Source organism: Neomonachus schauinslandi, chromosome 11, assembly GCF_002201575.2.
Source record: "Neomonachus schauinslandi chromosome 11, ASM220157v2, whole genome shotgun sequence".
Taxonomy (NCBI): Eukaryota; Metazoa; Chordata; class Mammalia; order Carnivora; family Phocidae; genus Neomonachus; species Neomonachus schauinslandi.
In genome coordinates, this window is record NC_058413.1 from 101,030,246 (window position 1) to 101,053,474 (window position 23,229).

The 23,229-nt window shown below is 49.2% G+C and overlaps 1 protein-coding gene across 4 annotated transcripts in view; it reads right to left on the reverse strand.

Annotated features, from left to right (window-relative positions):
- The window catches only part of NCAM1 (neural cell adhesion molecule 1), a 297,885-nt gene that overhangs the window by 8,698 nt on the left and 265,958 nt on the right, over positions 1-23,229 (reverse strand). For 2 of the 4 annotated variants that reach the window (XM_021696578.1, XM_021696577.1), the window contains 2 exons: positions 9,129-9,253; positions 6,238-6,418 (listed from right to left, as the gene is read on the reverse strand). In XM_021696578.1, the coding sequence (XP_021552253.1) occupies positions 6,238-6,418; positions 9,129-9,253 (306 nt within the window). Of the gene's footprint in view, positions 1-3,527; positions 3,623-6,237; positions 6,419-9,128; positions 9,254-23,229 lie in introns of those variants that run through there. The other 2 variants (XM_021696580.1, XM_021696579.2) reach the window with 2 other exon arrangements.

The following is a 23,229-nucleotide window of genomic DNA, read 5'->3' on the forward strand; positions in this document are numbered from 1 at the left end:
GGAGTAAGGCGCTCCTCAAGCTAGAGTGTGCATAGCTTCTACAAAAAAAAAAAACCAAAAACCAAACCAAAACAAAAAAACTGAAAATAAGGGAAACACCAGGAAATGGAGGAAAGTATATTGAAGTCAAGCCAACACCCACTAGCTCTTGCGGATGATACAGGGCTGTAGCCCAGGAAAGCCGAAGGACAAAGGGTGTCCCCCGTACCTCAGGTAACAGTTTATAAAAGGGAAACATAACCTTCCAGGGGTCTATCTTTGCCTGACCTTGCCACTGGCCTGGTCCCAGTCCCAGCCACAGACCCACACGCAAAGAGAGTTTCTTGGGAGCAGTGCCTCCATAACCTCCAGGGTCAGAGCGGTCTCAATGGTGATGCTGCGAACGTGCGGCTGTCCATCTTCTGTGGTTCCCGGCATGGGAAGGGTTGACCCTGAACAGGGACCCGGCTGCCCCAAGATGGAGACCTACATACACCTTTCTTAAATGCCTCAAAATGAGAATCCGGGTTTCACATTTTACAGACACTAGATGGGCCTGAGTCACTGTGTCACCAGCTCTTCGTGCAGCAGAGCGACCCCTTCCACCAAGCTGGGGCTCTGGTTCACTCATAACCCCATACCTGTCTGCTTGCTCCTTCCCAGAAGCCGCTGTTAAAGAGACAGCTGGTCTCAAGGGCTTCCAGGAAGTGTCCTACTAAGTGTGATTATAAACAGAATAGGATTTGCCAACAAGAGCCTTCTCTCACATTCTATCACAAGGCCACTCTGCGCAGCCTCTGTTATGGGGTTCTAATGGGAGCAGGGAAATCAGGAGCCCTAGCTACAGCGTTGTACGTCTGGTGGCCCACAGTGCGCCTCTGACCCCAAAGTGACCACCTCCTGGGTCTGCAAAGGGACTGTCCCCTCCCCTTGCCTGCTGGAGACCAGCAGCGTCCAAGGAGGCAATGACCCACAAGAGTTCTCAGGGCAGCTAAGCAAAGCGCATAGCTCCTCATCAGGAAAGGAAAGCATTTCCTTTGCTAGAACTCCAAGCAGCAGGCTACAAGTTTGGGGTGCAATTTGGAGTAATCAGAGTTGTTCAGGTACACGTGAAGTGGAAGGAAAGGGCTTTTGACATTTTGTAGGGCACACAACTATTCAATAAAATCAAAACACGCTGGTGAGTTCACGTGGACTGTTATTTCCTTTAATAACGCAAAGGTGTAAACTTCATCAAGGCCTCGCTGATTATCTACACAACAGTGTTAGCATTCTTATTAGTAACAAACGTGATCCAAACCTGCCGTATCAATATTTCGGAAGTGAGCAGAGGAACCCCGCGGCATGTGGAGCGTGGCAGCGCTGGACGGGGCACGGCGGCGGGGGCAGCTGAGCGAGGGGGCAAGTGCTTCCTCCCGCGGGGGTCTCGAAGGGCTGCTACCTTGGGGACCGCTGGTGGGGCCGGGGGCCACAGCCGTCACTGAGAACGGTGTCCGGGGGGTAGTGAGTGTGCCCTAACACTGTCTCTCGAAAGGCATCCTGTTACAAACCAGGGCCTGCCGGCATTGACCCCAAAGTAGCTTTGGCTGAGGCCCTGCCTCGCCTGGGGTGTGCTGGGGGTGGGGAGACGGGTCGTGTCAGGCCTCCCTACACTTTGGGCTAGATCTCCAGAATCCCTTCGGAAACACTGACACTGGCCCTCCCCTGTGGGTGGGAATGGGACCAGGCTGGGGCAGACCTCCACGATGGGCCCTTTTGGGTGAACACAGGACTTCTGCCCAAGATGCTATCAAGAGCACGCCAGGAGCCGGGAGGACAGTGACAGGTCACTCGCTTGAGGACAGATCCCTCCTTCCCTCACCCTCCCCAGAGCTCTTGCTAACTGACCTGGGATTCTTATGCCAGGCCCGGAGGCACCGCGTGTCTCTCCTCAATGCTCCGCCTTGTGCCTAAGAACCACGCCTGCTTGTCTTACGCTGGTGTGAAGGCAGGGTAGGGACCCCAGGGGAAGAGGTCTGAGGTGGGGCTGGGGGGCAGACAGGGCTGGGGTGAGAGGCGCTACCTGCCTGAGCTGCTGGGCAAAGTGCGGCCTCCAGTGTCTGCGCATGAGCCTCTAAATGGTGAGCGCTGGGGGACACGGGCCCACCGACATGGGCAGCTCTGCCCCGCAGACGGGATCACTGGGATTCCCAAAGGGAAAGACTAGTCTTCAAACATTAATTAAAAAAAAACAACAACAACCAAGAACAAACAGAACTAAAAAATAAACAAAAAGAACAAATCAAACTTCTGTGGGATGTTTAGAGATGAGATATGTAGAATGATGTGACCACAATGGAGGGAGGGAGGTTTTATTCAGTAGAAGGTCCGTCCCCAAGTGCGCACAGATGGTACTGAGCAGGATCCAGCCGAGCCTCCGTGCGAGACTTTAGCGAGCCTCTCTCCTGGGCATGCGGAGGGGTGTACCCCCCAACAGCAGAGAGGACTAGCTGGTGGTCACCAGAATTTTTGAAATGTCACTAAAGCCACCGACCACTATGGGGGGCTGGGGCATTTGGGAAGTAAGACAGGCTGACCGAGTTGCTGTGTGTGGACGCCCTGGGCTGGGCATTCCAGGAGTGACCTGTCCCCATCCTTCTGCTCTGGTGAGAGTGTGTGTGTGTGTGTGGTGAGGGAGCGCGTGACCCGTGCCTGGCTCGAGGTGGATACCTCCAACTTGGGGACTGACGTGTATGCGAGACTGTCAGACCACAACCCCCAAGACACGAGCCTCTGTGCTGATCTGCGGCTCGCTGCTGGGCAGCCCGAATCACTCCGACTGCGGGGACACCCATCTCATAAAGCTGACGGGTACTGGGTGCATCACAGGCTGGCCCTGTTGGGGCTGCTCGTTGTAATACCAGGACCAAAGCGCCTCCCAGGACATCTGAGCAGCCCCAGATAATGCCTAACAAGTCCAATTTCTTCCACTGCATGGGTAACGGGGTGACTGACTCTGCCCATCGTGTTAGCAAAATGCTCGGGTGCATCCCAGTGGTCTGGCTCTCTTACCATGGGCATGTCAATGCAAGCGAAGCCAACTACTTTTTGAAGGGCAGAGGAGGAGCATGGGGTTAGAACGGGGTGGGGAGCACGTGGTGATTCGAACAATCTGATGGAAGCTTCAGGAGGTACTTAGACATTTTCCTCTGCTACATCATTTTCAGGGAAGAACAACAATAAAATGCAACAGGTAGCAGATGTGCAGAAACTTCTCTGTAAACCTAGCATAATGCTTTTTAAAAAAACAGTGTTTAAAGAAAAGTGCTCCCAAATATTTTCATACTGCCATTAGAAAGGGGCAAACATCCTCGTGAAGCAGCACAAGCGGACCTGTGAATGGTAAAATGTCTGGAGGTCCCGCTTTTTCCAGTCACCAAACCTTCCTCTTCCACACAGAGTGCTTGGTGGCGTGGCCGTGGCGGTCCTGACAGGTTCTTCCAGAAGGGGCACTGATCATTCTCAGAGGAACTGGGCATTAAGCAAACTTAATTTTGTGTGTGTGTGTGTGTGTGTTCAAGATCCTAACAGAGCAAAAGCAGAGTCACTGCAGAGAGAAGCAATGAGACAAAGGTGTAGGACGCAGAGCAGCCTCCCAAGGTCGCTGCAGGTCCAAGCAATGGGCGCCCAGAGGGAATGTGGTTGTTTAAAAACAAATGTGGCAGTGGGGATGTCCCAGTGACGGACGTCCAAGGTGAGATGTGTGACGACAGACACAGGAGGGGGAGGGGGGGAGAAGGAAAGAGAAGGTAGAGACAGAAACAGAGAAAAAAAAATAGATAAAAAGAAAAAAAATTAGGTCAAATATAGAAAACACAAGAATCAAAGGTTAATTCAACTTAGTAAATTAAACTGACAAAGGTTAGAGAAGAGTTCAGTACGGTATTATTCCCGTAAGGCCAGTTCCGAAGCTCAGCAAGGCCAGAAGCAGCACAGCAGGGTGAACTCGGGGGTTAGGGGTCAGCGAGCAAATGAAATTCAAGGGAGAGAACAGAGCCTCTGCAGTCAAATACAAGAGTGTGATTAGGAGAGTGTTACCTTTGACTAAGGTCAGGCCTCTTAGGAACAGTCAACGAGCCTATCCACAGCCTCCTAGCCTCCAGAGCTTCCTACGCGGAGCGGGTGAGATGCACCATGAGCATCTCAGTGATAGGTCGGACTCCTCCTCCTCGGGCGCCACAATCCGCCCCCCCCACGCTGTTCAAGACAAACTAGTCTGCGCCCCTCACCTCCTGCCACCCTGCTGACCACAGAATCCCACCATGAACGCACATCTTGAAATTCGCAGGTTTTGTACACAGGTCCCAACACCATGGCCAGGAGAGTCCAACCAAGCTCAGAGCCATCTCCTCCTGAAATGCATGTGGTAGAGCCACCGAGCCCTTGTGGGTGAGGTGAGCCGTCCCTTCAACCCTCTCCGGCTTCCCTGGGCACCTGCGGGCTTAATGAGAAGGACTCTGACATCTCTGCCGGGCAGGACCCTGGGGGACAAGGTCTCCTATTTCTAGATCTGACTCACAGGGTCCCCAACTGCTCCAACCCCACCGGCTGATGCTGGGGGCAGCACTCGGCACGTGACTGCAGCGTGTCCAAGCAACCTGCCTATGTTGCTTAGGCCAGGCAACAGGTGCTGTCGGAACTCTCTCGCGCTGGAAAGGGGTGACTCAAGCCTGTCCCTCCCCCACCTCCTACATGTCCCATAAAGGCTGAGCAGAACCAGACACACTCCAGACTGTCGATTTCAGTGAAAAATGGGCCAAAGAACACAGAGAAGGGGCACGGATTGGGGGCCACCTCTGGACACGGTGCTAAGCAGTAGTGAGAACACTTGCAGCCACGCCCAGGGGCCTTGTCTTCACTGCTGCCCATGTGCACTAAGGGGCCTCCCTGACAATGCAGAGGGTAGGACCAATGGCCGTGTGTCCTCTGGTTGAAGACCCACCTGCCAGCTCCCTGGAGGCCCCCACATGTCTGTCAGACACACACATTCATGCACACTCAACCATCGGGAACCACACACCGGTCTCACTTTGTTGTTTCCCTAACCGACTCGCGCACACGCAGGCCCATGTCCTAGGCAGCCTTCCTTTCCCATCTGAGGGCTCCCACGGACTGGCTTAGCATCAGTCCTTCGGGGCTGAATGACACAGGACCGTTGCCCCAGGATGCTCGGCCAAGCCTTCCTTTCTGGTCTCCCTCCTGCTGGGAGGAGCTATTGTGACAACTGAGCAGAGCGCCCAGGCAAGCATCAGAGACAGGACAGCCATGACAGGGCCACACCAAGGCAGCTGGGAGACTGGAACATCTTCCTACCATGCTTGAACACAGCACAGAGTTTATGGGGCCCCCTTTCAACAGGCTGCAGCTATATGGTGTATGTCCCCCTCTCCTGCCTGTGGCTAGCACTTGGCTGATCTGGAAAAGCACAGAGCGGTATTGAAGATCACTTTCTGCTCTGAAGGTTTGGTCAATGAGGAGACTAACCATCAGTGGCAAGGGGGCTGGGCCAGCAAGCAGAACTCTCCCTTTGTTCCCACACTTGAGTTGGTCCTGGATCCCTAGAGACAGGTCTGCGTCTCCTAGGAGAAGCGCTCCCGACACGGTCTCCAGCAGACTGGACTGCCTTTCACGGATGGGGTTTGTCAACGTCCCCTTTCTCCACTCGCCCTGTTTCAAGCGATTCAATTTAATCTTTGTTGCAGTGGAGAGGCCCTTGGAAGATAGGATTTTTAACTAACCGGGCACCGTCTCTTCCTTCTCTTGGGGTCCCCACAGAGAAGAGATCTGGACCATGATTGTGCAGTAAGCAAGCATCAAATAGAAAGCGCTTCAAAACAATTAGGTGGTCCTTGTATGAAATAGCAGAGGGTAGATAAGGTCTCAACAAAAGATCCTTACTCAACCAGCCACCAAGGCTTGGCTGGAGCTGGGTTTTTCCCATCTGAGGGCTCCCACGGACTGGCTTAGCATCAGTCCTTCAGGGCTGAATGACACAGGACCGTTGCCCCAGGATGCTTGGCCAAGCCTTCCTGGGGGTCCAGTACATCTCAACCCACTGCACAGGTAGGTACAAAGCAAAACTAAGCTTTGCATGGGCAACCAATCATGAGGATGGCTGGAAGCAAGCAAGTTGTCAGGGGCTGTTCAGGCACATTAGGAGGTGCAGCACTGTGCATTAATTCGAAGCGGGAAACTCACAGAAAGCAGAGGCGGTCATACCTGGGATGGCCGTGGGCTGGGCCGAGGTCCTGAACACAAAATGAGCCGCCTTGGACTTGCCCTGCTGGTTCTCAGCCACCACGTAGACCTCATACTCAGCATTCCAGTCCAGGGACTTGAGCATGACGTGGTCACTGCCAGACGGGAGCCGGATCTCTGGTTTCCACTCGGAGGAGAGCTTCTGGGAGAAACCGGCAGGAAGGACACAAGACACCGGGAGAGTTTAGACGAAAACGCTGGTGAGACCGGCTAAGGGGAAGAGCTTCAGGGAGTCACTACCTTTGGTGCAAAATAATACAAATAAAAACCGATGATAGGACAGGGTGTTCACTCTTGACCAGCCTGAACACCCCTAAGGATGATGCGGGTCAGGAGGTCAACCTCGCATTTTGCAAGCACGGTGGCAGGTAGCATAGGACCAATGCTCCAATGTCCTGTCCCATCGCCGTCAGGGCACCCAGGGACCCAAGCACATTCTGGAATGCTTGGGCACATGGATGCCCCGGAAGAGCCTTACAACGAATACGCTTCTTGTCCTATTTCAGGATGTTGCTCACACTTAGCTGTGGGACTCACCTCCCTGACACGGGAACACTGCATAGATTCGTTTCATTAACAATAAAAACTACCATTTGTCGAACACCTCCTATGTGCCCGGCCCTGTACTAGCGGCTTTCCACAATTTTCTCAGTGCATCCCTACAAACAGCCCGTGAAGGGTTTTGTCAGGCTGCAAGTTCGCTTGGCCGGCCCTATGTCACCGGTGGCCCGGTTTTAATCTAGAACAATTCAAAACAAAGAAATTCAGCTGTCTATGTCTTCTCTTTCTCTGAAAGGCTCCTTTCCTTGGCAAACTCTATAAAAGAGGCAACTGGAATATAAAGCAAATACTACGTTACACAAAAATACTAATAACATATAGTAATAGTATTTAGCCAACACCGAGTGTTGGAAGTAGAAGAGAAGACACGTAAGGCTGTTGAAACCTGACAGATCTCAGTGTTCTGTCCCCATTGTCTTTTTAAGGCAGACCTGCCTGGGATAGCCACTGTGGCTCTTCTGGAAAACTGACATCTCAGGCGGCCTCATCTGGGAGGTGTCTCCAGCCCCAGCTGGCATCTTTATTTTATTTTATTATGTTATGTTAATCACCATACGTTACATCATTAGTTTTTGATGTAGTGTTCCATGATTCATTGTGTGTGCATAACACCCAGTGCTCCATGCAGAACGTGCCCTCTTTAATACCCACCACCAGGCTAACCCATCCCCCCACCCCCCTCCCCTCTAGAACCCTCAGTTTGCTTCTCAGAGTCCACAGTCTCTCATGGTTCGTCTCCCCCTCCGATGTCCCCCACCTTCATTTTTCCCTTCCTTCTCCTAATGTCCTCCATGCTCTTAGCAGTGATTATGGTAGTTATGGGGCGGGGGAGGGGGGTTCCATGTGTCGGGCACTTTTCAGGTTCTTTGCTTATATTATAACTGATCTTCACCATAACTTGAGAAGCTATTTTATTCCCACCTTACTGATGGAGAAATGGAGGTTTTTGGAAGACTGGGTGACCTATTCAGGTCACACGCTGGTAAGTGGTAGAGCCGAACCTGGATCCCACGTCTGTCTGGGCCACATCAGCCTAACGAGGGCCAGAGACGGCCCACCCGACCACACTGTCCACTTCCTGTGGGCTGTGCTGGGCCATCGCTCAATCCTGGTATCCTGTTCCACAGTGAGGAAGCCACAGGGACCTCTCATCAGTGGTGCCTCTAGGCTGGGCCTCAGGGAAGTCCACAGAGGCACCTCCTCCGACGTCAGCCTCGTGTCTGGCTTCGCAATTAACTGGGGAAGGGCTGAGTGGAATGACAGCTCTGCCCACCCACTGGGGAGCGTGCCTGAGAAGGTCTGTGCTGTAGCGATTCTCCATTAAGCCTAACCAGGCAAGGGCTCACACTCCACTTCAGTAGGGGCTGATCAAGAGAGAAGGAGTAAGTCAACTTCCTTGAAAAATCCTTTCTATTTGAGAAAGAAAACTGCTCTCTGGTTCATTATTTCCTACAGTAAGAAACCTGAGCAAGAGGCTATTCCCAGTGCTCAGACACTGCCTCTAGATCTCTCAGCAACTGATTGTGGTTGGCAGTGGCCAAGTGTCATTCTAAAACCAAAGAAAGTGAGAGCGATTCTCATTTTGGGGCCTGGAGATGAAAAGCAGATGACAGAAATCTTAGGTGGTGAGCAAGCCGGGAAGAAAGGGTTCAGGGCCAAGCTCACTGTGAGCAGGATTAGACCAGCTCAGGGAGGGTCCGAGGGGCAGGTGGGAACGACCATGGTTTGGGATGGTAAGGCAGCCTAAGGCAGGGGCGAAGAGCCCAGTGTCTTTAGACAGACCTGGGTTCAAATTCTGCCCACCCAGCTGTGAGGGACCATGCATCATTGACTGAGTACGTTACTTCCTCTGTGAAGGGCCGATAAGCCTAAGGCCAACTTCACAGGATTCTCATGGGGAAACAAAGTACACGATCGCAGTGCCTGGCCCATAACACACACTTGATCAAACGTACTGATTATGAGATATCAGTATATTATCTGCAAAAAGTACCAGGTAATGGCAAAACCACTTTGTAGAAACGTTCAAAAAGTAGAGCAATCGATCACGATAGGAGTTTGCCGCCACCACAATCATTTTAGAGGTTTCAAAATGGTCCCAGTGTGGACACGGCCTGATGGCTGTAGGTCAAGCTTGGGGTTGAAAACTCTGACCAGGGCCGCCGAGCCATCTGCAAGACCCAGAATGACTCTGCCCCGGCTGGGCTTTGCACACTGTTGCCACAACAAGGTGGGTGTCAGGGTGGCAGAAGCGGGGGTGAGGACGGGGCGGGAGCCCCGGAGCCACTCACCGCTCGGTACTTGACCAGGTAGTGCCTGATGGGGGAGCCGCCGTCATCCTGCTTGATCAGGTTCACCTTAATAGAGTTTCCGTCCTCTCCCATCTGCCCTTCGAGCTTAGGTGCGCTGGGTTCCCCTGAAACAGCCAGTTAATTCATGTGACATTTTTGCCCACAAAAGGAAAATCTAATCCATCAGCATGGGATGTAGTGATGGGGCGGGGCTGGGCTTTTTTCTTGCTTTCTCAGAAATTCAAATGGTTAAAAAGCAATAAATATAAAACTTCGGGTTCCAGTTAGATGCGTCAGACTTAGCCCCAAACGAAGTGCTTTTTGGGAATGTTCTGGGAAACCCTCCCTAATAGCACAGTCCTTTTACCATTTTAGAAACAGGATTTTATTATTATTTTTTTAATGTCTCTCACTAGTGCTTGCATTTCCTTTTTGCCTGCTCTTACAACTGCAGATTTAACTTTGATGAGCCTGATACATTTTGAGGAACAGCCTGAAATACGGGAAAATGTGTGTAAGTGTTTAAGGAGAAAACTTACACCATAAAATAATTCTTCAAAACAGCCAGTTTCTTCCCTGGATATATGATTCATCCTGGGGGTCTGGGGGACCCACATGCCTAGTAGGGGTGGAACGACACTGCATTCTTGTGACCCGCTTTCCATGAATTAAGTTCTGTTACTTAGATTCATTTAAAAACGTGACAACTTTCCAGTTATGCTTAAATAAAGCACAAGATGCCAGGGGCAAGTCTCCTGTAAGCATCCTGCATTTATGGCTCAACCACCTGAGTGATAATCCTGGGCAACTTGTTTAAACTGACAATCATTAAAGTCTTTTTGTTTGTGAGAAGAGAGAAAAAAAAAACGTCTTCAGGGTTTCTCAACAGAGAAAAGTTGATGTCTCTATTTGCAGTATATGCTCGGCTTGTGAATCCAAGGGAGAGAAGGAAGACGGTCTTGTACGGGACAAACTACCAGGGCTGGGATGGTTCTTCTGTGAGGAAGACGCTGAGTTACTTCAAGAGAAACTATGTCATTAGTGGATACTGGAAGCAATGAGGTGAGGGAATGTTTGAGAGAAGTTGAAATGAAGACTTAATGCACTTGGGGATCCTGCACTTCCTCCGAGGACATATCTGTATGTCTAGTTCATGGCCTCGGACAGAAACGTGGGAGAGCCTATAGAACAGTTACCCCCTGGGTGGGTTGTCCTGGCTTGTTTGTTGGAGGACAGAATCACAGACATGTGACCAAAAACCCAGAAAGGTTTGTCCCTAGGCTTCGGACCTCATCATCCCGAAGTGTACCGTTGACCATTTGTGACCAGGCTGCTGGCAAAGCCATCCAGCCCACCCTCTTCATTCAGCTCCTCTGGGCACCTCTCAACGGCTGCTCGTCCCGCTCCTCTCTTTGAGACAAGAGGGAACCAGAGACGGAAAGCTAATGGACAGCCCTTGCTACTCGGCCTGGACCTGCAGCACACACACCACCTGGAACTTGTTAGAAATGCAGATTCCATTTTAACAAGATCCCAACGTGATCCGTGTGCACATTTAAGGTTGAGAAGCCACGGGGAAGGGGACGCATGGAAGCTGCAACAGGGAGGATGCATCATCTTAATGTCCGAGAGAGAAAGTATTTAGGAAAAGTTGTGCTTGTGGTTTGTTTTCCCCAATCAGTGATTAAGGAAAAAGAAAAACAAGAGTTAAAAAAGACAAGAACAGGTTTTAGGCAAAGACTTGTCCTGGTTTCGTGCCGCTCTCTAGCCACTGGCCTCAACTCTTCAGTGGAGAACATTTAGGAATTTGGTTTAGATGATGTCATGATGTCAAGGCGGGCTCACTTTTCAAATTCTTTTGGACTGTTCTCAGTCTTAGACAGAAGTTTAGTAATGTCTTCTATCGTTATAAACATCCTGTGCTACAAAGAAACTCAAACCAAGTGGAGGCCATGTCAGAACCGAGCAGGTCTGTGCAGAGTCACGAGTGCTGAGCAAATGGGATCACGAGGCACAGTAGAACTTTCCAATCCTCATCTCTGAAGCAGGCTGACCAACTCATCCTGGCTGGCCTGGGCCTTTCCAGGTGTTAGCACTGCAAGTTCTGCACTCCAGAAAACCCTTCCCCCCAGGCACACTGGGATGGTTGGTGGCCTGAGACTGAATGGGGATGGGCCCCAGTGATGACTTCCGTGTTCAAAACTGCGACACTGACCCTATGACAGTCTATCTGCCTTAAGAAGGAGGGGAGGAGGCGGGATCGGTGGCCCTTCCAACACTCTCACCGGGCAATGGCCTAGTCCCTCCCCCAAGGCCTTTGCTTTGGGGGGAATATCTACTTAGAAGAGGTGCTGCCTTTCATGTTTGTGGGGGTCCCTGTAAAACTGAATGCTTAGACAGGCCTCTGCCTCACTATCCACAGATGCAGAAGAGGGGCCCTGGGCTAAGTGTTCTCCAGGGTCCCCTGTCCTTCTGCCAGCGTGGTGACCCAATGACAGTCACTGCATTAGGACAAACTATCCAAGAACACCTTGGCTATTTTCACAACACTGTGAAAGACAGACGCAAAATAAGGATGTCCTGCCAATTTCAGGGCAATGTACCCCAAGATCAGTAATTCCACATCTCTAGGGCACAGGGTTGTCCATTTAGATAGAATAGAATAGAATCGGAATCATAGAGAAATCACTGAAAACCATACCACGGTTAGAACACAGTTCTAACACTGACCAAGCTGGAACGCCGTCCGTTGCTAACATTTTATCAGAGTGATGACCACGTTATTCTGACATGTATGTCAGAATTCTACTTTCTCGTAGAATTTAGAGCATATCATGTAATATTTAGGTGTATCACTTCAAGTGCTTTAACTATAATTTACTCAACAAACGTTTACCGAGTATCTACCCTCTAGGTACCAGGTAGTTACTTAGGCATTGGCGTCTCAAAGGTAGACAAGACAAGGTTTTGTTTGCCAAATGAAAAAAAAAAGCCTAGTTATGACCAATTCTTTTTAAAAAAAATGGCGGGGCCCTCGTACAGAAACGTAACCCTTCCTGTGACAGTGTTTCTTCAGGAAGATTCTCATCAACCAGCATCAGAGGGATTCTGACCCACTTTGTAAGGATGGAACTTGCTGTAGTCACATAAAGGTGTAGAAAGAGCAATATTTGTTTAATGAATTGTCTTAGCCATCTTCAAATGTTCACCGTTTGTCAGTTTTTCTAAAGATTACGAATAGGCTAAAGAAACTGCTTCTTGAGCTCTCGGCAAGCAGGCGGCTCCAGCCACGCCTGACCAGGGAGGGGCCGATGCTGGAGAAAGGGGGCCTTGGCATTCGGGAGGCTCACTGCTTTACTGAACACATTAGGAGAGGAAATTATTTAGAGGGTCCCAATGTGCACTCTGTTCTGAAATGGCTGCTCTGATTGAAATCATTATAGGTAATTTCAGCAAAACCAATATTGTAATTATTTGTAAATGTTGGTTTAAAATTCAGCAGCAATCGGCAGGTTGCTCCAAGAATACCCCTGGGGTTAATTACACCTTCTGAATTTAGCTTCAGCCATGAGTCAAATTCCCTCCCCAGATATTTTATGTAAAGACTAAAAAAAACCCAACATCACCTTAAAAATAAACCTTGCCGATAACAAATATAAAATATTAGGCAGCTCTGGTATTTGCTAGAAGAATGTAAATCATGTGTGTAAGAAAATAAGAAGGTACCATAGAGACCACATAGTCAGAAATGTTACAGACAGGTCCTATAAATTCCCCTTAGAAATTGTTATTGAAATGTGTATTTCTGGCCTTGAGGATTGTAGGTTCTTTGTAATTTTCATGCTATTGTGCCCTAAAATTGGAGTCGGCTTCATGTCCTCTCCTTCGTCAGCACAAGCCCTGGGGTCAGAAAGCTTACTGCTGGATATCTGAATTCCACAATGAAAACTATAGCAAGCCCAGGGCGTTTGGACAGCATTTGTAAATTTTAGAAGGAAAACAATATTCTACTTAACTCAAAAATGCCCAATTACCAAAATTATTCTATCTTCTGACTCAAGTGCTGAGGGAGGCCTGACCCACACTCCTTCCTCATCCACTTTGCTGTCCCTGCCCACAGGGGTCTACACAGAGTTTTGGGCATCTGAGTACAAACCAGTAATGGATGTAGGGCTTGCATTAGACTCTCTCCCTTTTTCTATCAAATGGGATTGTCTGGCATGACAAATACTGTTACTTTTGTGTATCCTAACTCCTGCTCCCTTCCCTGAATTACTTCTTGCAAGCCATTTGAAAAGAACTTGAAATGTACATATGCCTTTTTGTTACTTGTTTAGAAGAGCCCAAAATGTATGATTTGGCTGTTCAAATATGAAGCCCATTAGATCTTTCCAACTCAGGAGCGTTGGAAATTACAAGAGGTTAGAAGTTTGGTCCTTAGCGGATGGGCAAATTACCTAAGGGAATCAGGATGTGCAGTTATTAGCCTGCTAATTGTCCTTTCTGAGAAGGACAAGCTCTTTGCTGAACAGATGAATCCAATGTACCTTGGACCCCCCAACTCCCTGTGATGCCCCCTCTGATGGCCTACCTGGCTATTCTAGGGGTGCTGAGGGGGCTTTCTGACAGTCCCAGCGAGTGGCCGACAGTGCCTGGATGGGTTTCAATTTGTCTAACCCTTGGTCCCCCAAAGCAGGCCTTGGGAGTCAAGTGTTCTTTTCTCCTGAGTCTTTCCTCTTCGTTGTTAAGAATTTGCTTGTGCTAGCCTGACCTGACTCTTTGCTATCCTGGTCATGGGCTCCAGGGAACGCTGGGGGACATGACGGGTGGACATGGCTCTTACAGAACGGATGTTTCGCTCTGAGGCCACGGTCATGGGGGCACCTGGCCTACATGTCCTTTTTGAATCGGGTTCCTCGGGGATTACGAATGTGAGTGTGTGAGCTGGGGGGCGGGTGGGGAGGCCGATGGCAGCATGGGGCATGAATGAAACAGCAACAAATGAACTTTGACAGACTGAACCACAGAGATACCAAGTCCCTTCTCGTGGGTGTCATGAAAACACCAACAGCTTGATTGATCAATTATCTTTGTTTCATCATCCTAAAAAGAAAATATGACCACGAAGGTGTGGCTTGTGGTTATGGGGCTGATCCAGGCTGAGGAAGTTAGGACCGAAACAACCTCCAACAATTCACTTGGCTCCTGTCTCCGAGGCTGCAAGGGGGTTTGTGCACATCTTCAATACTACTTCACGGATGTCAGATTGCTCATAAAGAAGTACGAGGCTCCTGAGAGGTTTTGGCCCTCACACTGCTAAGCCCTAGGGAACTGTACCCTTTCGAGAGCCCCCGGCCTCTGCACCCAGGATTCAGGCCGATACGCATCACTGCCTCCCTCTGCAGACCCTTCACGCTAGCTCTCTACCACCAGTGCAGGGAATCCTTTGGAATAAAGGCAATTAGAGCAGAACCCCTGGTGACAAGTCTGTGTCGACCTGCCAGAGACCCGTGGCAATCCAGACACACAGCTGTAAAAAAATAAAGGAGGGAGTGGAAGGGGTGGTTAGTGATGCTTTCAATCTAAGAAGGAAGAGTGGGTGTTAAGGAGTTTAGTTCATCAGAATCAGCATGTCCTAGTAGGAGAGGCAGTGTCAGTAGCTAAAGAAAAGGAGAGCATTAGGAATGGGTGGGGGGCGGGGGGGATCCGTGCTCAGACATGCTGCACACTGACAGACGGGCACAGGGGGCTTCTCGTCGCACACATGCTGGGAGCGGGGAGGGTGAGGAGGCCCATTTACATCGAGTCCCACGGCTGATGGAGTCACTGGAGGAAGAAGCCGGGCCATGACCAGGTGCCAGGATATTAAGAATAGACTTCGGCATGGGAGCATCTTAGCTCGGCACAGCAAGCCCACTCCTGGCAGAGAGTCCCTGCTCATCTAAACCTTCCTCAGTTAGGCCCCACTCACCTTAAAGCCTTACTCATGTCCAGAGAAAGGAGCCCATCATGTTCTTAACTAAGCTTTACTTCTCTCCCCCATAAATTTTATTTGCTCTGACCGCTCCATTCCCTTAAATTTTATTATTAAAGGCCATTTCCTGCTGCTTGCTGTTCATTTGAATAAGGAGTCCTCTGCTCTTCCCTTTGCAAAGGGCCAAAGAGCGTCTGTCACAGAAGGGAAATGTGGTTTGGTGAGGGGGTAATCATGCTTTCGAATTCCACAGGCGCTTTAGTGATTTTTTTTTTAGCACTGGCCACATTTTTACCAATACCCAAGGGCCATTGCTAAGGTGTGTTTCTAGGGCAACTGCAGGAAACATCTTCAAACATTTCTTGCTTTGCTTAAAATGTCTGGAAGAGATCGCTCTTCAGAGGTATGGATCAGTTTCAACCTTGTTCGTGGGGTGCTTTGCTTCATTCCTGAATTACAGCAAGACACAGAAATGACCAAACTTGTTTTTAAGAAAGAAACTAATGGGTTTCAACTCCACATCTGCTCAAACTTCAGATCTCAGGGGGGAAGATCCAGGTTTTTCCCTAGTACATTAGCCTCGGAGCCATCACCTCAAAAGAACGCGGTCCCCCCTTGGGGGAATAATGAAACCACAGTATTTTGGGTGAGACTTGGGAGTTTAGAAAACCTTAGGCTCCCAAAATTGTCTGCCCTAAGATGCACAGATTAGGTTGCCTTTTAAAGGCAGAACAAAGTTCTTAGCACATCTGATACTCCCCTGCTTTGGGCACACCCCGACTTCTTTTCATACAGTGTAAACACCAAACATCTTTTTGGAAATGGCAGATGGCTCTGACCCCAGACCTTGTCCAGGACTCTGGCTGTAAACAGGACTCAATAGGAGCACAGTGGCCACGCCAAGAAAGCTGACGTCCTTGGAGATGGTCAGTGTGCAGGGCGAAGTGAGAGGGTAGCATCCACAGGGCTCACACGTGTGGGGTGCACGAAACAAAAAGACAGACCAGGAACAGAGAACATGCATGCGAGACAGCTGTGGATGGTTTTGTCCATGTGGATGTCGCCCAGTCAGTTCCTCAGAGAAGTGAGGCCAAACGGGGACCCCTCGCATGCACGGGCACACTGGGTGGTTATTCATGTTAGTCTGGCTTTTGTGATCAATGCAGCCGGTCTGTGTCTCAGGTTGTGATCTGACGTAACAGTCTTCAGTTAGAAGAGAACAGAATGCAGATGACTCCCAGGGCAGGTTTTGAATAGGTGTTTGATTTTACAGTGGGAAAGCTGTGAGCAGAGCTTCCTTTTCTCTTTATGGTAAGCGAGAAATGTTTTGCCAAGGTTGTGACAGTCACAATATTAACTAATTATTTTGTCACCACTCTGCGCTTAATTAGGCTATAATTTTATTTCCTTTGCTGTAAGGGTCAATCATGTGCTTCTTGATTACAAAGGGATCTCCAGTCATGGTAACTGCTAACTTCTGCTTTGATTTCCTGCCTCCCCCCCTCCTGCCCAGGGGGAGGGTCACTCTTAAACAGTGACATGTCAACAATCCAAACTGCTTTAATTCCAAATTCTTAAATCTCTTGTTTCAGTAAGTCCTCAATTTGCATGAATTTTATGAAGCTCTCTCATTGGTTTTGAGCAAACAGAACCACAGCAATTGATATATTTCTCTCCATAGCGTTTCAGTGTTGCAAACAGATACATTTCACATTTTCACAGACATGACTCATTTTAGAGCAACTGTGGTTTTCAGGACTACTGGATAAAGTTAAACAACAATGTCGCAAAGGTAATTTGCAAAACTGTTTTCTGGGAAATAATTTTTACGAACTATCTGGTAAAAATTCAAGTTTGCAAACTGCGCCGTGGCAAATGTGGTTTTACTACAGACGGCAGTTTGCGGGGCCGCGTTTCTCGAAGCGAAATGTTGAACCAAAGGCTCTCATGGTATCAAATCGTCATGTCAAGGCCGCAAAGAACGATGAATTCTAGAGGTGAACTGAGAACAAGAGGAAATCTCTCAAATGGCTTCACTTGGGAAATCTAAGACAGGAAGAATGAGTGGGCCCTAGGTGCCAGGCTGTGGTCCCAGGTTTATTTCCCTAATCAGAACAAAGAGTTTTACCTTCTGTTCACCAGCGTGGACGACATCATCAGCACCATGCAAGCCACATGACAAAGTCACATGATACGCACGCACATGATTGGTTGAAAGGAAAGTGGAGGAGGTCACATGGAAAATACAAAAAAATTAAAAACTGATGTAAACAATGGGCAGGGAGAAAAAATCAACAACAAAATCACAGACTAAATAAAAGGAGAAATCAAATTAAATTAGCAGCATATATAGGAAACATTGGGAGGACAGTCAAACTGCCCGGAAATAGAAGGATAATAAATCATAAAGAGCATTTGGTTAACGACACCAATAAGCATTAGATACAGCTGCAACACTGCATATTAATACATCAAGGAGCATGTACACTTGTTTGGAAATCTAGGGAGGTGTTTCTGTCAGGACCCGGATGTCAAAGTCAATCCAGGAGACTGTTGAAGGAAAAGAAAAAAAGCAAGTTATTATTCACAGATTCCAAAAATGTTCTCGGCATCCTCGGGAAACAAGGGCAATGAGAGAGAACATGGGTCATGCAGGAAAAGTCCTAAGACTGTGTGCCCTGTAGGAACAAAATATTACATTACATTGAGAAAAGCCATTTCCTGTTTCCTGTGGTGCATAAGGAGACGGGGAACGGGCTGAGTAAGGTTTGCGGGATGCAGACCAGAGAAGGCAGTCCTGGTGGTCCTTTCTCACTTCCCTGTCCATCTACCCACATTATGCCGGAGCCCCCAGTGAGATACCAAAATTGAGACAACCTACAAAGGCGGAGGCCAGTGCAGAAGGGAACAGGTTTCCTTCTGGTGGTCGAAACAATGGCTCTGTCAACACTGAAGAAAGAAACTGAACCCCTGGCCCCCTGAGCTAAGACGTTGACATTGAACACGTGCTTGGACATTTGTGGATACCTACCTCTCTAAACTTGTGGCTGTACTGATAAGATATGGATTTGACCTTGACAATTAAAGGCAAATAGTTTTCTTATTTGGCTTTATCTACATTCCTTTTTGTCCTATGTTGTCTTTGCGGTCTAATCTATTACTGAATGACTTGCCTGTCAAAAGGCATTTTGGGTTTCCCGCCTTAACTTGCACGGACCAGGGGAAGTTCAGGCTATTGCTGGTTGAAACTAAGAGAAGAAGGGCAAAGAGAGGAGGTGGAGGTACCTTTCTGCCCAAAGCACACCACTGTTTAAAAATAATGCAGGAGAAATGCTTTAGCCCAGCTACACATCCCTTGCCCCTGCGAGCTGATAGAACCTGTCCGTCCCATGTCCCACTGCACAGGCTCTGACATGTTCCAACCAATGGTGCCCTGCAGGGATGATACACAACTGATCGGTTTCTCTTTTGATCTTATCTAGGGTACCTTCATTCATTCATGAATTCATGATTAAAAATGGATCAACACACACACACACACACACACACTAGCAAAAACAGGAGACGTTATTCGTTTTCAATCCTATTGACTGGCTGATGATTGATGGATTTTTCTGCACTTCTAGCTACTCTGCTATTCCACCGCATTCACACACGCTACCTTTTGCCTTACTGTATACGATTATGCTCATGCTAAATACAGGCTGCTGCCCAATTGTGACCGTCTTTCCTTATATCCCAGGATCCACTGGGACCTATAATTTGGGTCAGTAGTCAAATGGGTGCAAAAAAAAAGACAAACTTTCTTCTCTTTTGATGTCACTACTGGGCATCTTATCCGTGGACAGAAATGTCTGATATTTAAAAATTAAACGTATGTCAGGAAGGAACACCCAATTCTTCCTTGAGGAAAACTCTGGATTCTAGATTCCAGGGAAGACCAGTCTACCATGAGACATGTTAATATGACCTGAGCTGTGCAAATGCATTACGTAGCCTTCTCCAACTATGCCTCGCACACACACCGCCCCAAGCTGGAAGGCACAGGAGCATGGCTGTTTGAAGAAAAATGGGTTAATTGCATTCCTTTCCCAAATGCAAAACCAAACCAAACCAACCAAACAAAAACAAACAAACAAACAAAAAAACACCAAACACAAAAAACCAAAACCACAAACCCATCCTCTGAGTGAAACCCATGCGAGCACAGTTCATTGTCACCCGTTCTGCTCTGCTGACAAAGTGAAACCTCAAAAGCATCAGGAATTAAAATTCACTGCAGCACACACACACGCAGAGAACCCCAAGAAAGCAGACCCTCAGCTATGTTCTGTACTAGAAAAAAGAACCATTTCATGCAGCACGCAGAACCAGGAAACTCTTTTCTTTGTTCAATTATGTATCAGAAACCTCGGCCCAGGGAGGGGAGTAGGAGCTGGATTCCACACACCTGCTTTCTGCCTTCTCCCACCGACCACTGCTCCGTGGACACAGGTCATTGTTTTCTGTGCACTCAGAAATATTATAAAACCTAACCCCCCCCAAGGCTGTGGACACCACTGTAAACACACACACACGTGCCTGTGCTCGGGGGCTCCTACTTGACTTGGGACTTCAGGCCTAACCCACAAGCCCCCCTCATTAGAGCGTTATAAAGGCTAGCTTGGAACAGGTCACTGTTGTGATGAAGTGTAATGCTTTCCACAAGTCTGGTCCTGACTCTACCCTCTGCAGATGGATTCCAGCACTCTGATCTGGACTCTCAGCACACAGACTTGAGCAGGCCCGGCTACGCTTTCTGGGGCTGCCATTTTCCTAGCGCTGAGGAGGAGGACTGCGAGGAGGCCTCTCCTTTCCGGGGGTGCTCTGTGTACTCCTCATGCCCCCTGGGCCCTGCTGCGAGGCCCCACAAAGCAGGGCAAGCTGTCAGAAACGAGCGGCGGCTTCCCTCTCTGCTGCACCCTCCACCTCTCCCCAAGCAGCATTCTCTCTCTTCCTTCCCTTGTTCTCAGTCTTGGCTACTTGTGTGTGTGCGCGTGTGTGCGTGCACACGCTTCAGAGGGGAGGGACAACAAAGCTCGGAGGAGATGCTGTTCTTTCGTTCCCTTAGTGTTCCTCTAATCCTATTCTGTTTTTTTCACACGAAGGGAAATTTGGAAAACTCTCTTCATGCAGAGTATTCTTCAAATAATCATCCCAGCCCTTTTGGTGGTGCTGGGTCTGTTCTCTTGGCCACGCAGACAGCATGCTTAGGAAACCACACCAGGAGAAGAGCCTCCATGCATTCACAACTGTTACTTTTAACACAAGGGACAACGACGAGCAGCACCATGACCCAGAAGCCAGCTCTGCAACAAGCAGCAATCTGGCCAAGAGCCGCCATAACTCTGTACTCACTAGCCGGGTCTGTGGTTGTGAGGGCAGGAAGAGGCCAGGTTGCTATGGAAACATGAAGGGCAGACAGGGCACAGGAAGGTGAAGGAGAGAATGGAGATATAAAATATATTCGTAAGTAAATACATGAACGTGTTTATACAGGAGTGTGTCCGTGTGCATACGTAGATATAGCTATATGGATATAGAGATATATAGATATAAAGAAAAGAAAGAGTTGGTGAAGGGGATATTCTCTCACGGCCTTTTCCCCTGATTTATCAACAGAAATATGGATATTTTAAGGAAATTATCAGAGATTTTGCTGACAAGTTACTCTCATTTGGCAAGAAATGACATAACCCTCGTTTACTCTTACCACAAATTCTGGCTACTACGTGCTGGGCACTGTGTTTTGTGTTTTTCATACTTAGTCTTCCATTTTCACAGATACCTACACGAGAGGTAGACTATCCCTCATCAGAGAGATAAGGACTCTGTGGCTCAGGAGGTGGAGGGGCTCATTCAAGGCCACGGAGCTAGGCACTGAAGGAGCAGACATGGGATTCGAACCCAAGGCTGTCTCTGGTTCCCAAGCCTCAATGCCCGCTGACACAGCCACGGCCTGGAAAGTACCACCTGGGGTGCTGGGCCTGTTGCTAAGCCAGAGAGAGCGATAGGATAGGGGGCTTCTGAGCCCAGGGCTGGGGTCCTCTCTGGAGGCTGTGCGCAGAGCACAGAGCCCAGCAGTTCCTGAGCCCAGCGGGCGGCGCCACCCTGCCGGCCCCCTGAGCACCTGCTGGCCTGACACCTCAGGCCTCACGCAGCTGCCGTCTCCCTTTGCTCTCCCCGCCCCCCAAGAGCTGGGTTCAAAACCCCAGAGTTGCAGGCACAGCGCTCCCTCCTGAGTCCCCAGGGGAACAGAAGCGCAAGGCAGCCAAGTGAAGTAAGACCGTAAATGAGAGAGGCTCAGTCAGGAATAAAGAGGCCGGAGACCGACCAGGGGACATCACTGCCAGGCTGAGCGGTCCTTCTTCGCGGTGGGCAGACACAGCTTGCTAAGCTTTTTAGGGGGCTGGGTGGGGGGGAAGAGGGCGATGACTCATCCTCCTTCATGGAAGAGAAAGACAAGGCTCACTTGCGAAGGGTTAAATAACTTGCCGAAGCGCCTACCGCTGGGCACATCTGCAAGCAGACACTGTTTATTTTCCCGCAAATATTTACGAGACAAGTATGCGTTTACGGAGAAAGCAAGAGCTACAGGCCTCACTATCTAATTTCAATGTCTGAATCCAACTGTGCCAATTAAAATGAAGGGTGAAAACACGACACCCCAAACCATTTCTTATGACCCTGCAGAATAGATATTTTTCTTGGCAAATTCTTTTGGTTTCTCCAAATGTCAGCTCGGGTCCAGCCCACGAAGAATCCTGGGGACAGGGCTGGGCCACGCCAGCCTCAGGATGCCTGACTGCAGGGTTTTCTGTCCAGAGCCATGCCTGTCACTTGCCTACTCTCTGGGGGGAGTGCTGCCTCCCATGAATCTGGGAGGCTCTGCGCCTATCTCTCTTCTCATCTGCCTCTCTAAAACCCGGCGCTGCTTTCTGCCAACAGAGTTGAATTATCACCTGGTGAAGGAGATAACATTACGCAGACCCACTGTGGCTGGTGGAAAGCAACCTGCAGAGAGATGGAAGAAAATGATACTCACTATCTGGAGGAGACAATGGAACAGGGGTGGAAGAGCTAGCAGGAGCCACTGAGGAAAGAAAAATGAAAGTGAAAAAAAAAAAGAGGGAAAAAAGCTCATTGAGGCACACAGACACTGAATGAAAAAATAGAAGAGCCGACCCGGGGGTGTCAGCAGACGAAGCTGAAGCTGGTTACAGTGAGGAGGAAGATGCCGTGCGTGAGGGCAGGCGGCCCGCGGACCAGCAGAGAGCTGGGCTCTCTGACTTCAAACCGGGAGCCCGTGTGCCTGCCAAGGCTCGCATTCAGGTCAGGGACTGGGCCAGGAGCAGCTACAGAGACCTCCAACCCTGCCTGAAACAAAGAGCCCATTCAGCAGGACCAGCTGCCTTCACAGGATCAGATGTCAGGAGAAAAGGGAACCTGGACCCCAGGTTAAGGTGAACGTGGGAAAAAGGAGGCTTTGGCTCTTCATGTGATAGATCTCTGTACGTGCTTCTAGACAGGCCTATGTCTGCACTCAGGGCACATACTTAGAGCAAAACCTGTATGCCTCACTCTCTAATCTCAATGTCCCAAAGAAACAGAAATGACTCTCCCACTTGACGTTTACTGCTGGGTGAGATCCAGGATTGCTGGGCATCTAGATCATACTATAACCCTGGCTGCCCTTCAAAACCCTATAGAAGGTGATTCTCCGGAGGCTGCCGTGAGCGCGGAGACCCATGCAAATAACACTGAGTGTTAGTCTCATGCTCTCTTGGAGGAAGGGAATGCTGAAGAGACTGGGACTGAATAAAGTAACACTAACCCAACTTTCTGCTTGGAGGACCGTTAGAAATGGTGCATCTGAGACATTCCGGACACTGAATAGATCTTTAATTTTTCACTGGCAAATATTCAGAGGTTGTCCCATCAATAATCACAAAACAAAGTCTCGTTGAGAGCGAGATGAAAATCTGGAAGAACGTCACCGTATCTCCAACATTGCTTTGGCATACTCATAGTTTGGTCTTCCTTTTCTCTTCCAGATGAAGCATCAAGCATCTCATTAAAGCACATGAG